The sequence below is a fragment of the Plectrocnemia conspersa genome, unplaced genomic scaffold (genome assembly GCF_051122295.1).
Source record: "Plectrocnemia conspersa isolate PC_06_02 unplaced genomic scaffold, ASM5112229v1 ptg000007l, whole genome shotgun sequence".
In the NCBI taxonomy this organism is placed as follows: Eukaryota; Metazoa; Arthropoda; class Insecta; order Trichoptera; family Polycentropodidae; genus Plectrocnemia; species Plectrocnemia conspersa.
The window spans coordinates 2,965,127-2,982,178 of record NW_028277171.1 but is presented as its reverse complement, the minus strand read 5'-3'; the positions used below and the strand labels follow the sequence as shown (position 1 = coordinate 2,982,178).

The following is a 17,052-nucleotide window of genomic DNA, read 5'->3' as shown; positions in this document are numbered from 1 at the left end:
GCAGCGGTCGTTTCGTAATTGGCAGCGCACCGTCCGTTTATCAGTCGCTCGCGTCGTCGGTCGCCGACGGTCGTCAGGTCGCTCGTGAACCGTCGGTTTTCGATCGTTTTCGCGAACTTACGATACTGTGAAAAACTTGGAAAATGTAATCATTCAAAATTTATTTATGTTATCAATGATTAAATCAGATGTGTTTTAAGTGCTTGATTTTGATTTGAAATCTGATGTGTGAAATCTGACAATTCAAATAAAAATCTATTTTACCATGATTTATGTTATCAATCTGTATATGTCGCGTGTGATTAATTATTAAAATATCGGATGTGTTAGAAGTGCTCTATTCAAATTTGATCAACACATAATTGATGTGAGGTTTTTACTTAAATTTGTTTTAATAAAATAATATTCATTTAGACGTTATGTTGCTAAGCAATATGATTGTATCTAATTACGTTATAACAAATACATATATTTGTTTGAATTTTTAAATTCAAATGTGCTAATCACATTTTCAATGAATTTTGTGTAATCAAATAAAGCATGAACAACAGTTATTCATCAGATTTTTATGCAAAAATCAAACGATATGAAAAGCTTAAGTATCCCTTATTACTTTAATCAAAAATTCAAATTTAAAAAAGTATTGAATTATGAAGATATTTATATAAATAGAATCCCTAAATAAAAACAATTTGCTTACATATGGCCCTGCTAGTACGTACAAATACTAGAATACTATTAACATATTTTTTTAACCCCGATAACAAGTTTAAGAGGCTGTATTTTGCTCTCTTGAGCAAAACCTGTTGACTTGTATTATTTGATCTGATCGTAGGTTTTAAAGTTCTAAAAATGAACTAATTTAGTTTGCATAAAAATATTGCTTATCTTTATCTATCTAATCATAATTAAATTATATTTTTAAAACATAAATCTTATCAAGAATATTTTACTAAATTATAGACGTGACATAAACAATGAGATTTATATTTGTATGACATGTACCATATTTTTGATTTCTCACATCTGTTTTCAAATTAACTATACAAATAAAGACTCAGATTTAATCTATCGTGTATATAGTATAATATATCTTACATCAGATATTTTTATTCTTACTTATTATCTTATGATTATTTTATCAATTAAATATATTTTCAATCACCCATATTCTGCTATTGATATGTAATATATTTTCTGTTTTTTAGTAAAAAAATATTAATTTCCTGTTCCTATAAAAAATATTATTTTTCACTAAATATCGTAGATATTTTTATTTATCTGTTTAATCTTGAACAACAAAGAACTTTTTGTTATTAATTATTATCGTTATTATAATAATTCAACGCGTTTTTTTTTCTTCGAATCAAAAACCAAAAACAGGTTTCGATTTGGTAATTTTTTACACCACTTGCGCAATGGATCGGTTTAATTGATCATAAAAATTTAGATCTCTTGCCATTTAAAATACTTTATTTACGTCGACCTTGTGTCATTCACTGGTTACTGAGATTTTGTTTACGCTGATGCAACCGACACAGTTGAGTTAATATAAAATAATTTCTAAGTCAAGGTGAAAAAGTATTTCGCTCCGAGACTTCCTTTAGGCTCTAAAGTTTTTTACGATTACGTATGGATTAAATAAAAAATCATAAAAAATATTCACTGAGTTATTGCTTATGAAATGTATTTTGCTTTGTAATATGATGACCAACAAATCTAGTCCTTTGACAAAAATATAAGATAATACAAATTAATTTTATATAAAAAATTTTAGTTGTCGAGTTTCACCAGATCTATTTTTTTATTTTTTTAGATAAAATTTTATCGCCACCCTTTTTTAACTGTCTACGTAGTTGTAAAATCTCTCATTTGTGCCCATTGAAATATAGCTGTGCTGATGAAAAATTCATGGTTTTCGCAGTACTGCTAGTAGATCTTTTAAAATGCCTTTGTTGTATATGTTCCAGTAAATGTGTATTTTTCAGTAAAGTTAAATTTCCTCTAGTTTAAATAATATATTTTCAGTGAAATAATTAACGCATATTTAAATACATACAAGAAAAAATATAATTTAACTTATATGCGGTAGTGAAATTATATGCTGTTCTAAAATATCTATGAAAAAATGTTGCGAAACGTACATTTGCTGTTCAAACCCATACTAGTTTTGGAACTTGTATTATTTCGCTTAGATTAAGTTTGGTTTTAACAGCACATGTGTCTTGCAACTATTAACATTTCTACTAGCAAAAATATTGTCGCTCTAAAATGTCTATGAAAAAATAATGACAGTTAGTTTTAGATTATTAGCTCAAATCGTGTTATTTAATTTAAACTAGGTTTAGTTTTAAACAGAAAATAGACATTTTACAACTGTGAATATTTTTACTACCAAAAATATAGTTCAACTGATAAGTGCTAGTTGAAGTACATGCAACTATTATCTATGTCTATTTTCTGTACAAATATAAACCCAAGTAATCTTAACTCCCCCAAATAAAACTATTAGAAATACAAATTTGCGTTTCGCAAATGTCAAATTGAATTTCGGACATTTTAGAGCAGCATATAATTTCGCTAGCGCTTATCAATTAAATTATATTTATAATTTGTTTTATATGATTTCCCTGAAATGTCAGTGAAAATATAATTTTACTGGTAGTAGGTATACATTCACCGTAATATATATTAAAGTAAAATAAATATTTTAATAATGCATAGTTGACTATAATAATATAATTATAATTGTCTTCTTATTTTTAAAACCATATATTTTTAGTCGACCTATAGAGAAAAAGGTCAAATACTATAATGGTCAAATATAAAATGACGATATATATAAAACATATTTCTTAACCTTCATATGAGAGAAATATATATTATTTAAAATTCCTCCATTGAATACCATACTTATAGAATTAGTTAAAAATAAATTTTATAAAATTAGGAAAAGCTAAGATAATATTATCTTAGAAGATTGTTAAGAAAAAACTTCATAACGACGCTCAAAATTCACTAGATTTTTTGGTCTACTTAAGCAAAATACTCCATTTCATCTGCAAGAACCTAATAAGAAATTTTATTTCACAGTGGCGCAGAGGAGACGATGTGTCCAAAACAAAAAGTGATCTCAATTCAGTGATATTGTGTATATATGTATAATGTGCGATAAGCACGAGTGTGCATGTGATATGTTCAAATGATGAGGTTCGATTCGCAAGCGACTATGAACAAAGCTCACACGTCTCGATAGCAGAGTTTGTTGGACATGACAATAATGTGACGGAGACACTCGCTTCGTAAATTGCTTTATTTTGAGTTTTTATCGACGAGCCTTATATCGAAGACTTATTTGATTCGGAGAAGACTGCGCTTGTTGTGATATATAAGTATTTAAATAAGCGAAACTGGAACCGCTTTACTCCTCGGAAGGGATGCAGCACCAAGGGGGCGCTTGGTACCTGCCGTGGGGTGTGCCCCTGCAGAAGGTGGTGGCCGTGCCCATGGGGGGCCAGCAGGGCGTGGGCGGAAGACTGTTGCACCCCGTCCTAGGCGGACTGGGGGCCCTCGGAGGCCTCGGGGCGCTCGGGGGCCTCTCGGGGCTGGGCCTGTCGGGGGCGCCCCTGGCGCTGTCCGGGGGGTTCCTGGCACATCACCTTCCGCCGCCTCATCGACCACCGCCAACCCTGGCACCTCACCCGTCGCCGCAGCCGACCTTACACCTCAGGCACACACCTCCAAGAAAGGTAAATTGCTCGTTATATCTATATGTATGTCCACGTGTCCCACTTTTATCGACTTCTACCATAATTATCACTAGGCGAGAGCTTTGGAGATCCTGAGGCTCAATGCTCAGATGATTTTTTCTCGTAAACACACAATGTAAACCTTAATAGCACTTAATATATGTAGATCGCGTTAACTTGATTGCAAGTTATGAACAGTCGTTTCAATACAGCTGATTCAGAAATTTTCTTTTCATTGGAACTAAATATATAATTCACTGTATTTTAAATACGTCAACTTTCAATGTAAACTAAGCCTTTAGATATTTTTTTACTGATATGTAGAAAATAGAATAATAGTTATTACACACAAATATAAATTAAATACTTTTAAAAAATTCTAATAACTTAAACAAAGCAAATTCAGTACAGCTAATTTAGAGATTCTCTTATTGATTTAGCACACTGAACATTTAAGCACTATTTTGCGTCATCTTCATGTTGATTCATGAATATTAATTAAGTAGAATAACACACAACTTCAAAGCTTTTTTTTTTTTTTAATATATTACACACTACATATTTTGCAAAGACGAAAAGATATCCTTGCGGGTGACCTTGAAAAAAATTGTATAGCTTTCAGATTGATAAGTTGTGCTATTGTGCGTTAATCCGCAGCTGCTTAATTTTTGTATATTTAGCGTGCCGACAAACGCTATTCAGCGTTTAGCAAATACACTAATTGCGCAGTTTTAAAAGCATAATTCCTTTTTCTTGAAAAAAAAGTTAGTTGCCAATATTTATGACCGATTATCCCTTTGTCAGTATTTATTATTATTTTATGTCAGTAGAGAATCATTTAATTATCCTCTTCTTCTTTTAAGCAATATGTAAATCGTCATTTTTGTAGTTCTAAGCTATAGAAATATCGTTTTGAACAAATAAAATTTCGAATTTGAGAGAAATTTTCTTTTCCGGTACCACTTGTATTTAATTTTGTAATACCGCTAGTACCGAATGTCGATTTTTGCCCCAATACCTGTATTACTGATATCAATACCACCGGTATTGCAATCCCTATTTATAATATATATGTTACAATTAAAGTTTTAAATTTCAATAAAGTATACAATGCCTAAACAAAGCACGCAGAAAAGCATACAACAACCAGTTACATCGTTCAATGATTCGACAGTGCATACATTGCCTAGTTAATGTATGCGTTTTTGGAATTCACAACACCTGTAACATATACACAAATAAAATAAACTGCATTCAATCAATTAATATTTTTTTCTGTACTTTTTAACCGTTGACTATATTAATATATAAATGTGATTGTCTTCTTTTCAAAACCACATCTGTAGGAAAATTGCCTAATTAAAAAAAAACATATACTTACACCATACTATCACCATATATTTTTTTTGCAAACTCGTCTTCGGAATGTTTTGCAGCTTCTTTGCTATTTAACCATTTTCCTGATTTTTTTTGGTTATCATAGAAATTTCAATATTGGCTTACTATTCTTTCTGAGAACGAACGATAAAGAGCTTTTGAAACGCTACTGTTTCGCCTTTCTTGTCTATTTTTAACCTTAGTATACAGTTGTAATGAGACGGTGTAACGAAAAATCTACTGCGAGTGTCCCAACATTCGTTTGTAAATTAGCTTCAACATTGTTATATTTTTATCAACAAAATGTGTAGCTCAAAAGGCACGGAGGTTAATATATTTTTACAGTTCTCTGACTTACAGCACCCTCGCTAAATCCCAAATGTATATTTCTTGTGGCATGCGCTGCATTATATTATAGTTTGTACTTATACAAAAAATGGTTACGTAAATCTTTTCTCTACACCATAATGTATAAGAACCAAAAAAATAACACCTTTTGCGGAATAAATAAAATTATAGCTATTTACTATGAACGTCTTGTTCCATTCAATATAATACAATTTTAAACATATATCCCCCCGCCTGTTATTATCCTTCATAATTAACAAATCATGGATTTGCAATCATTAAACTAGGGCATTTGCCTCGAGTGTAAAGGGTTAGTTATGCTAAACCATAGCTTAAAGCGGTTCATTATATCATACATACATACGTAAGTTCGTAAATATATTCATGTGTAATTTAATATTAAAAATATATGCGAATATTTAATTCCCTTAGGTACAGAATCATTATTTTACAATATAAATTTTTAATATCTAGTATTGAATAATGTATATTTTTACTTTAAATTTTCATTGATGAAAATTTATACTTTTTTAATTTTGGATGATTTAGTTTTTGCATTAAATATTTTATCTGATTGGTATATATCTATATATTTATAATAGTGGCATTTGAAATCATCACAAGTTGAATACATAAATATACTATATGTTATTGCGCATCACTTAACACGTTTCCACTAAATCAAATCTGAACTAATCTAAGTTGAATTTATGTACGAAGATCAAAAGTTATTCATTAGTTCACAATACGTTATTAGCTATTAATGTCCCCTTAATTTATGCGTAACGTTATTTAATTAGTCCATTTAAAAGATGCTATCGTGAATATTAATTTAATGTGTTCCATGTGATTAATCGTCAACTAATTTGGTGAATGTTACTTGACACTAAACATCTTATAATATTTTATGATACCTAATCGTTTTTTTCCTTAACGTGTGTTTGAACATTACCGAACTCATCTCAGGGTATTCACGTTTATGTAAGTACATAGATATATATTAATGACTTCAATATAAGATAATTAATATAAATGTCAAACGGCGAAAGCCCGAAAGTTTTAGACGATGATTTATGCCTCGAAATTAAATCGTAACTTGGCGCGATACATCACTTTTAATATTCGACAAATTTCATGCGAAAAGCTTTAATGTTTACCGAAAGGCATTTTATTTCATTCATCAGTCTCGTCGTTCGTTATGCAGATTGAACGTTTCGAATATTTACGAGAGCGGTTATTGTTCTTCTTGGGTAACCCCCTCCCCTCCGGTAGCCTGCCGACTTAACATCCATTGTACCCGCTGCTAATTTCGTCGCCGCTCTGTCGCTGATTTGATGAACGACACCGTCGGGAAGTTATCTGATATTTGAACTTTTCAGACATTGATATTTCGCTCTCATTCTCTTTTTTAATACAATGGAGATACATTTTATTATTTACTAAAAATATTTCTTAATAATTGGAACGAAAGGTCTTTGATTTTGAAGTCGTTGTGTGTGTGTTTTTTTTTCAAATAAAGCCTTTTTTCTTATTCTCTTCTCAAAAGCTCTCTTATCTAGGCTGTATCTTATTTTTGTTTTCGTTTAATTCTGCCGAAAAACAAGAGTTAAACAAAAAGGTCTTAAGAATCTGAGCTCGTCCTTTATTTAGACTCTATAACGATTGTAAAACTACGAAGCAAATATATTTTGTTTAATAGTACAAAATCAATAATTATTGTTTTTGAAATTATTAATGTTATCATCAAGTTAATTACTATTTAATAGCCCGAACGTCTAAATATTATCATATTGTAAAATCTATAAAATACGTTTAAGCATTGGTAAACCATTATAGTGTATAAAATAATCAGTCAATTCTTCCAGCGATATGCTTAATCAGCAATTCGTTATGACTTTTAATAGTTAGGCTCTAAAAATTATTACCAAATAATTGGCATACACCTGTATGAATTAATTTATTTATTCATATACCAAACTTTTTTAATATTATTTTTTTAGTATTATTTAAAATAAAAGGCATAATTAATTATAAAAACCGTATTATTATGAATTTTGTTTAATTATATACAAGTTTGTTAATATCCGAAAAACTTGCATTCTAATCCCATTTGGACCCTAGTGTCTAGCAGATCAAAATTAGTGATTATTATATTATCCAATGCTCACATATTAGGTTTTAAGGTTAGGTTTTCGTAATCTCGCAGATGAAAATCGTGTTAAATAATTTAAATAAATGTCTGAAGAGCGTAGATTGTAAGGCATAGACTGTTAATCCAGAGGGCACGGTTTCAGGGCCCCGCACCAGACTCAAATTTTTATTTTTAAAATACGCTAATAATTAAAACCGGCCCCAACTGCAAAGTGACATTTATTTATTGTAAATTTTAATTCATACGTATATACATATTAGTTTAAATTTATTTATCCTAGATTTTCAATCTGGTGGTAAATATTTACTTGTAGGCAATATGCATTTAATTAAATTTACATAGATTATTCGAAAGTAACTTATTTAAATTAACTAAATTTTACATTCAATGTTTCATTATTTTACTATATTATTAAATTGAGGTTTCGAATATTTAAAAATAATAAATATTTAAAAATATTGCTTACTACTTTCTTAGTAAATAGTCGTTTATTGTGTTGACTTGGTTGCAACGGAAAATTTAGAATAGATAAATATTATTTTAAAAATATATTAATAATTAAGTATTTTTATTAAAAAAAAAACATAATACACTAAAATTTGGTTTTACAGCATAATTATAAAATATTTAAATATTTGTATGAAAATCAGATTCTTAAAAAAATAACTTAATACATAAAAGCGATTTAAAATTACCAAATTTATTATTTATTACTATGGATAATATAGTTGATTTGTAATACATAGCACAACAAAAAAAAAATATAAACTGTACTCAGAAATATTGCTGTATTTTATAAAAAGTCTTATTGATCAATTTTTCAATTTATATACATATTATTTTTTCATTTTTATAAACTTTTACTAAAAATAAATGTTTATAATTTACTTGCGACTAACATTTGCTTAATTAATATTACGATAATACGATCAGTCCTTAATTCTTTATATTGCTAATTATAGTAAAACAACGAAATAATTTCAATCGCTAATTTATTTGCATGAAGGCTGAAATTTCTTATTTATTAATATATAATCACTTACTGCATAAATAAAATATTTCGCTGCGCATTCAAAAATTCTTTATCGAGTCCTCAAACTTACTAAAACCACTCCTTGAGTATGAATATGTATTGTATTACATTTGAAAGCTTTTGTATTTAATAATATAGTTTTACATATATTACATCGGATTGAAAATTAGCCCGCAAGCTATTCAAAAATTAGTCTTAAACGCTCTATAACCGATCGAAAGGTGTTAAAAGGGTCCTTAATGGTTTCTAATGCACTTTTCCACCTTGAAACGAATATGCACACGCATACTTACAATTATTAGCATATTTTTTTCCAGTTTCGCCTATCTGCTTGGAACAATGTATCCCAGCTATGGATATTATTCACACGAAACGATTTTCAAAGTCTCAAATTTAAATAAACACCAAAGCGAAACGGCCCGACTGTCACTCAAAATCGTTTTGCTGCTTGCCGCGCCGAAAGTTTTAACGTCGCTGGTCGAAAAATATATAAAAGAAAGACAAACAAACGTCCGAGGGGAAGGCTGTCGCTTCATATCCGATTTCGCATCTCCATTTTCTATTTTGGCTCTCGGCCTTCGCTGTCGTGGTTCGAGATTTATAAATACCTACGAATCCATCGGGCTTTTACTATACGCACACTTTATTATTCCCAGAAACGCGTCAAGATTTATTTTAGTTTTCTTTTTCTTCTTCTCCTCAAAACCGGACATGATTTATTCCCGCCGTTCTGGCCGTGGCGAAGCAAAATTGCACAATGGCCAAAAATCTCTTTCAGATGTTTTGATTTTTTCTCTTAACTTGTCACAGTAGCCAGTTGTGGTAATTTCGTAAGAAACGACCGCGAAACTTTTCTTTTAGCCGCTGTTACCGCAATTACGCACAATTGTGAAAGAATCGCAGCAACGTGTTAAAAAACACGCATGAATTTAATATGTAAGATTATGTGAAAACACGCATAAAACTATGACTTTTTTCTAAGAGTATGTACTTTGTTGCTTCGGTTACTTGATATTTATTTATTTAATAAAATTAAATTATACCATCGTGACCTAATTGGTTTACCCAATGCATCACGATATAGTCAAAAAATAATACATAGTATTATTACCAGGGCTGTGGAGTCGGAGTCGGAGTCGGAGTTGGAGTCGTGGAGTCGTGGTATTTTGGCCGGAGCTGGAGTCGGAGTCGTGAAAAATGAGCGACTCCGACCATTTTTTTTATAAAATGCATTTTTTTAAATTATGAAATTTTAATTGCGTAATAATGAATGTGTATATCGTATAAATATTAAACGTGTAGAAGAACACCAAAAATACATGATAAAATTAATCTTTTTTGAGTCGGAGTCGGAGTCGGAGTCGGAGTCGGAGTCGGAGTCGGAGTGGAGTCGTGTTGTTGGTAAATATCGGAATCGGAGTCGGAGTCGGAGTCGTGTTTTTTTTTAACGACTCCACAGCCCTGATTATTACGATACAAAAAAATATAATACAAATAAGATTTTTTTTTTAAATTTACATTGTATAAAATAAATAAAATCATAATTTATTAAAATTATATATTACGAACCGGACCAGCTCTTCGTTGCTGACAATAAATAAATCAATGTATATCATAAATGTTTTTTACTCTTATTTTTTACATTTTATTTATTTAAGATGATGTTTTATGCTTATTTATAAAAAAAAAATTTTCTTCAAAATCATTTTCAATTAGTCGTGTTTTTTTCGTTGCTCAGTGTTGCCATATACTGAATTTCCAGTCCGAGTCAAAAGAAATAAAACGCTCGATAATCAAGCGTTTATATTAAAACTTTTTATAACAATATTACGAGTGAGAATAAAATAAGGCACATCTAAACCGAATTTTGCCCAATAAGAGAGCGCATAAAACAAGTAGCCCTTCTCAGAAGTCAAAAATCCACGTCAAAAGCAATAAAATCGTGCCGTCGCCGTCGCAGTGGGAACGCTCGTTACCGAGCGTTCCCACTGTGACGGCTCGGACACGATTTTATTGCTTTTAACGTGAATTTTTGCTTTCTGAGAAGTGATAATCGTTTTTTGCGCTCTCCTATTGACCAAAATTCGGTTTGAATTTATTTTGATCAGCCCTATAATATTAGTAGTCCATAGTAATATCGTTAAGGATAGCATCATATTTTTAAAACATAGTGTAATATTGAAATGCAGATAAAATATGTAGCAATATGTGAGATGTCTGTCTGTACTTATTCTTCCGCTTATTTATCCCCGAGAGATGAATTGGTTAAGTACGTATTTTAGATTTGACCTAATGAAAGTAAAACTTTATTTTGTTTTAGAAGTTTGGGTTTGCACAGCAAATGGACGTTTCGCAACTTTCAAATTAAGTTTCATAGTCATTTTAGAGCAGCATATTCACGCCTTTCAATTAATTTATATTTTCGCTAGTAGAAATACATATGTATATATCTACAGGTAAAAATATATTTGGATTTAACTAGTGAAAATTTAACATTACCAAAAAATACACATTCTCTGTAACATTTATACATTAGATGTAAATAAAAAATGATGGGTATGTAAATATATTTATTACTACATATAGAAAAATTGAAAATATATAATTTAATAGCACCTGCCAGATAATTTATATTTTCACTAGTAAATATATATGTATATCTACTAGTGAAAATGTATTTTGATATTATTTTACTGAAATTACATATTTAAAAAAATATTTTCGGAAGAGATTCAAGACTGTTTTTTCTAGATTTTCTTTTAAGAATAACCACATAAAACTGAATTTATTATTTATTTATTTGTATGCATTATATCTAGCTGTCAAATTACTGATCATTCAATATAAATGTATATATTACAGCTGGTGCGGTTGTTGATTTTTTGTTACTTCTTCTATCTTTGGGTATTCCGTCTGAATTTTCAGATTGAATTTACTAAATTTTCTGCTACTAATTTACATTAGTTGAATATTTCCTCTCATGTCTAATATTTTTTAAACGTTAAAAAAGCAATAAAGTCAACAATAATTTGCAAAACTTTAACACAAATGGAGCCGCGTCAAAAAACTACAATCTGTCCTTTTGAATAATAATGTTTATTATGATAGTACTACCTAGAAAATGGGCGCTTTTGTATAAAAACTTACATATGAAATACATCAGTACGTACATCTCAAAAAACTGTAGCTTAGTTCAGATTCATTATTTAAGGTCGATTTTAATTTTTTTTATAAAAATATTCTTGCTATCATTTTTCAGCGTCATATCAGTCCCCGAGAATTTGTCCCCTCTCGGCAAGCCTGGTTATAGTACTAATGAAAAATAAGTATGATTCGAGTAGTTGAGAAAATATTAAAAAAAAAATTGTCAATCAAATACTTCCAACTCTTGAAAAAGCATGAATATTTTGAAACATATGGCACGGACCCACCCTTTTTATGCAACGGTTTTAAAACATTTGAAAATAATTGTACAAATATAATTGTAACAAAAATATGCCCGATGAAAAATTTTAAATTAAAATAGCAAATATCTCTAGAAGTGAAGAAATTCTTGACAAATAAACACTTTTTGAGATGCTTACTTGCTTGCAAAGGTTAAACTTTAACTCGCTGATTTAACAATTATACATTACTGCTTGATATTTATTGTTTCAAGGAATCAAACAATACTGCTCGATATTTATTGTTTTAACCAACCAACTCGAACGCAACGCAAAGTAAAATTAATTTACATTGTTTCGCTTAAGCATGCATATGTTATTTGCATACTGTATATATTATAGGTACCTATATGTAACACTTCAAAAACTTTCTCGCGAGAATTCCAAAAGTACGTTTGCAAAATAATGACTCACGAATTTCGTTACACAGAACGTGTGTATTATAATAATTTTGTGTACGTATAACGCGTAACCAGAAGTAACAAATGGACCTTTAGTAAATTTGATTAAACATTGATTAAAAATTAACGTATCTATAATTTTTATTATTTATAAAAAAATTTAACTTTTACGAATTCTGAATTTTATTATGACGTATATATCAAAGCACTTCTATAGATCATTTTCGTTCAACGCATGTCAACTGAATATTATAAATAGTTGTGTGATTTTATTTCAAAATAATATTAAATTTGATTTATACATTGTAAACTATATTACAGCATTAATAATATCTGTATGTTTTGATTTACGCAAATAGTTTAAATATACTTATTTTGTTGCACAATTGTCAATTTATGACCAGTATCACTAACTGGTCAAGTTTTCTCTGACGCACTATTGCGTACAAGGTCGGTATTGTGCGAAATCAGACTGATGGAATTATTCGAATAACACAGCCGGCAATGTGGAACTTTATCTCAACTCCATTATAATAAATTTATTTACATTCCCAACGATAACTGCAAAAAATACACAAGTTCACAAAAAATCTATACTGGCTTTTATATTTACTTTGAAATGATCGAACGTAACTTTTAAATAAGCGAAAGAATTCACTTCTTTAATTAAGTAACTTTTTTATATGTTAACAATTTGGAATGTACGGAATTTCGTGGAGTTATCTTAATCTTTACCTATAAGAAATGAGTGAAATATAATTACTAATTAAAATTCAGTGTAAGTTAAAAAAAAATGTGTTGCACTGGCTAGAATTATTACGATGTATTGCTTATATTTATTTCAGAATTATTAATAAAACATTTAAGAAATACTGCTATTTCTAAAATATATTGATATTAATGAATAAAAAGAGTTAACAGTGATAGCATTACATAGTATTATAAATAATAGCATATTATAAATATTAAATATACATATAATATGAGCCGTTGATTTTGAAAGTGGGGCAAGTCCTTTGTTAAAGAAAGAGTTAGAGCTAATTTTTATTACAAATTATTTTTAAATTTCTGTTTTTAATCAATCTATAAATAACAGTGTAATTTTTTGACTAGTAATTTATTTCGGTCAATGATATAAATTGTTAGTTTATTTTCAAAGTTAGGCAAGTCCACTCAAAATAAAATAATTTCAATAAAAATTGAAAAGCGTACTTAGTTAGTTTCTATAGTTTCATCATGTCGTGCATGGTTTTTTATTAAAATATTTAGTTGTTTATGTATCAGTTTCTTTTAAATTTATAAAATTGCTTAAAAGTCCCATTATTTTTTCTGTAATTTTGGATTATCGAAAGATGTACATTAAAAATGAAAACAACATATTCTTGATATATACATTTAAATTATCATTGCTTCATTAACTACACATAGATAAGGTTAAAAATTGATTAATGGAGCACTGCGAGCATTAAGTCTCAGCTCCACCGATGCATAGTATTCTTATTTCCACGCGACTTTTGGAGCACTACATTTTCAATTATAAAATATTAATTATCTAAAAAATAATAAGTGTTCCCACGTGCTACTGCTGAATTTTAACCGTGGGACTTTAAGAATGAATCTGCTAATTCGTTATATAACCTTGACCCGTTATTTTTCGATAAATAGTACACAAATCACTCTTTAGCGTTTCCTCAACGACGTCTCAGAATGTTAATACGCGCATTGAACGCCCCTTTATTCCCGCACTCAATCATCTCGCCGCCGGGAGCGCTGGCACGGGTCCAGTGGGGTATCAATCATCGTTTCATTTGCGCGACCGACTGGTTCGATCGCCATACATATTCTAATGACGTCTTTTGTGGATGCAATGGAACCGTGGAAATGCCCCATGAAAGTGTGGGCGAAATATTAAGCCCCGTTCACATTACCTTGATGTACTGAAGAATGGGTGTAATGATTCTCAACTCTCTTGTGTAGTTTAAAAATTTCGAAGATGATATATGTTATTTTCTAAGCTCACAGTCTGAAAATTCAAATTATTTAATTTAATAATGTGACATGAACGACGACGAGCAACGGTACGCACGGAAGTTTATGAATAACGCTGTATCTAAAAACAAACAGATTTTTCGACAGTCTCGCGGCGTTACTGTTTTTATGGGAAGTTGATAACGTGTTTAACCCTTTAATCGCTAGCGACTTTTTAGTTATTTCTCTACACGCGTCTATATCTCTTTCTTTAAATAAATATAAAATACTTAGTAATAGTTTACTGAATAATAGAGCTAGTACAATAATATTTAATAACTGATAAAAATATTTTTTAAATAATTCGTAAACTTGTTCTAAAAAATAAATTTCTTTAAAAAAAATAATCATCAATACCGGTGAGTTGCTGTCGTTTAAGTGATGAAGTTGATAAGGCAGCAGCGGTTTGTCGCGCTCCGTTTGCCTCAGGTCTTTGCTATTTTTTATTTTATTTATTTATTTAAATACATGTGCATGACATATTAATTTTACTCCAATCCACTTTACATAAAAATAGCAATACATATTCAAAAATAATTACAGAAACAATTAGAAAAAAAGATATGTCATAATGCGTACCTGGATGAGAACAAATCAATACTATCCATCAGATGGTTAAAAAGTATAATATCTGTGCCTTTTGTTCTTGCATGCAATACAATAATCACTGGTAATTAGGTGGCGCCCAAAAACAATGTTCTTTTAGAATATCCGATATTTATAATAAGAAGTGAAGTGCTTTCTCAAATACACTCGTCGATGCGACTCAAAACAATCGTATCCAAGCATACCTTATAGGATTCTTCGGGAAAATAAAAATTGATAATATTTATATCCCTTCGTGTGCAGTGAGTCGGTTATATTATTTCCAACCAAGCTAAAGAAACTTGCTTAAGGTGATAACACAAGGCACATTGTGTCCTTGAGCTCCGCAATTGATGTGACAAATCATAACATCATATAGGCTTTATTGGATATGTTTTCTTAATGCTAATATGATCTGTAGTGCTCTTAAAATTGCGTAGGACGGAATAGGGTAGTCCATACTTCTCAGATTAGTAATTCAGAGGTTGCGGGTTCGATCCCCGGCAGCGGCACTCGAATTTTTATTTATAAAAACTGGCCCAGCTGCAGTGACATCTATTGGTTATAAATTTTATTACACATAATTATTTGTAATTATTAATATAGATGTCACCGATTCCCAGACTTTTAGTCTGGTGGGTAATACTTACTTGTGGGTATTCATTATATTTGATTGACTCACTTAGTTGGTACAGATTTGCCCCGTTGTAACGCATTGGGCTTACGCATGTCTGGCTAAAAATAAAAAGGACACTTAAATCGGACCTTTTTTGTACGATGAAGCACATTGCTATATATTTATAATCAAATTTAAACATACATAGCGGAGAACACGCACATAGTTTTTCAACATCACATTGCAGTTTCTTACAATCCTCAATGAAATCTATTTTGAGAAATACTTTTAATACATCGGTGAAAAGTTTTTAATTTATTAATATCAATAATAAAAGAAAAAACAGTAAATACTCTTGAGGAATGCTGTACCAGGCTGATAATTATAGGTGGCAAATAAACACAGATTGAGCCGCTGCAGTAGTATTTATTGCAGTTATTAAAATAGTTACATGCTTATTATGTAATTATACGAATAGCTGTCGTGCTCCTGTCGTAATCCATCAAAAAATAAATTCACGTCAGTCTCACCTAGCTTTGTTGCCAAATAAATCGTCCCCCACATCTATTGAACATAATAACGATGATTTAAAAAATAATTACCTAACATTTTTTTTAGAATTTAGCTATGACAAAATGTATCAAAAGCCTTTTATAAATTATGAGTAAGTAACATAAAACAAGTGTATTTATTTCTAATGTAGATATATGCATTAAACATATAATTTTCACTGTTATTTTAATTAATTATATGTACAACTATAGAAATAAAATGTGAAATACTTGGCCTACTTAGTGCAAATTGTTTTTAAATTGTGGCTTAACATGCGCAAGCCCAATGTGTTACAGCGGAGAAAACAATATCTGTAAGTTTGTGACATATATTTACTTACATAATTGTGAACTGTAATTACAGGTTACAAATAATTTATGCCACTTTGCACCCAGGTTAGTTTTTCTAACAATATACTGGCCGATGGCACAGCATATGTGCCATGTTTCCGCAATTTCAGTAAATAAAACTGTTTTTATTTTATTGTAAATATCTTAGGTGCTAGTCAGCCGATTGCAAAGTATTTTATATAAAATTATATATAATTAAATTTTCTATCAACCGTCTATACAAAACTTTTCAGTTATTTATGAATTTGGATAATTTTTTGCAAAATTTAAGAGAAAATTTTTCTTTTACTGTAAGTTACTCAAAAAAAATTTTAGTCCTGTTTTCTTAATTTTTAAAATATAATTTGAATTTTTTTCTGGAGATATTTTCCATTAAGTAAAAGCACTTTTTTTTAAATGTAAAATTTACATAAATAAT

The 17,052-nt window shown here is 29.8% G+C and overlaps 1 protein-coding gene across 8 annotated transcripts in view; it reads left to right on the top strand.

The window, feature by feature from the left end:
* LOC148233677 (pseudouridylate synthase RPUSD2-like) overlaps positions 1-17,052 on the top strand; it is a 482,025-nt gene that overhangs the window by 268,058 nt on the left and 196,915 nt on the right. For 2 of the 8 annotated variants that reach the window (XM_088188773.1, XM_088188771.1), the window contains exons 1-2: positions 43-145; positions 3,094-3,749. The exons of 3 other annotated variants lie outside the window; for them this stretch is intronic. In XM_088188773.1, the coding sequence (XP_088044899.1) occupies positions 3,438-3,749 (312 nt within the window). In that variant the 5' untranslated portion in view covers positions 43-145; positions 3,094-3,437. Of the gene's footprint in view, positions 1-42; positions 368-3,093; positions 3,750-17,052 lie in introns of those variants that run through there. 3 more of the 8 variants (XM_088188774.1, XM_088188772.1, XM_088188776.1) reach the window with 2 other exon arrangements.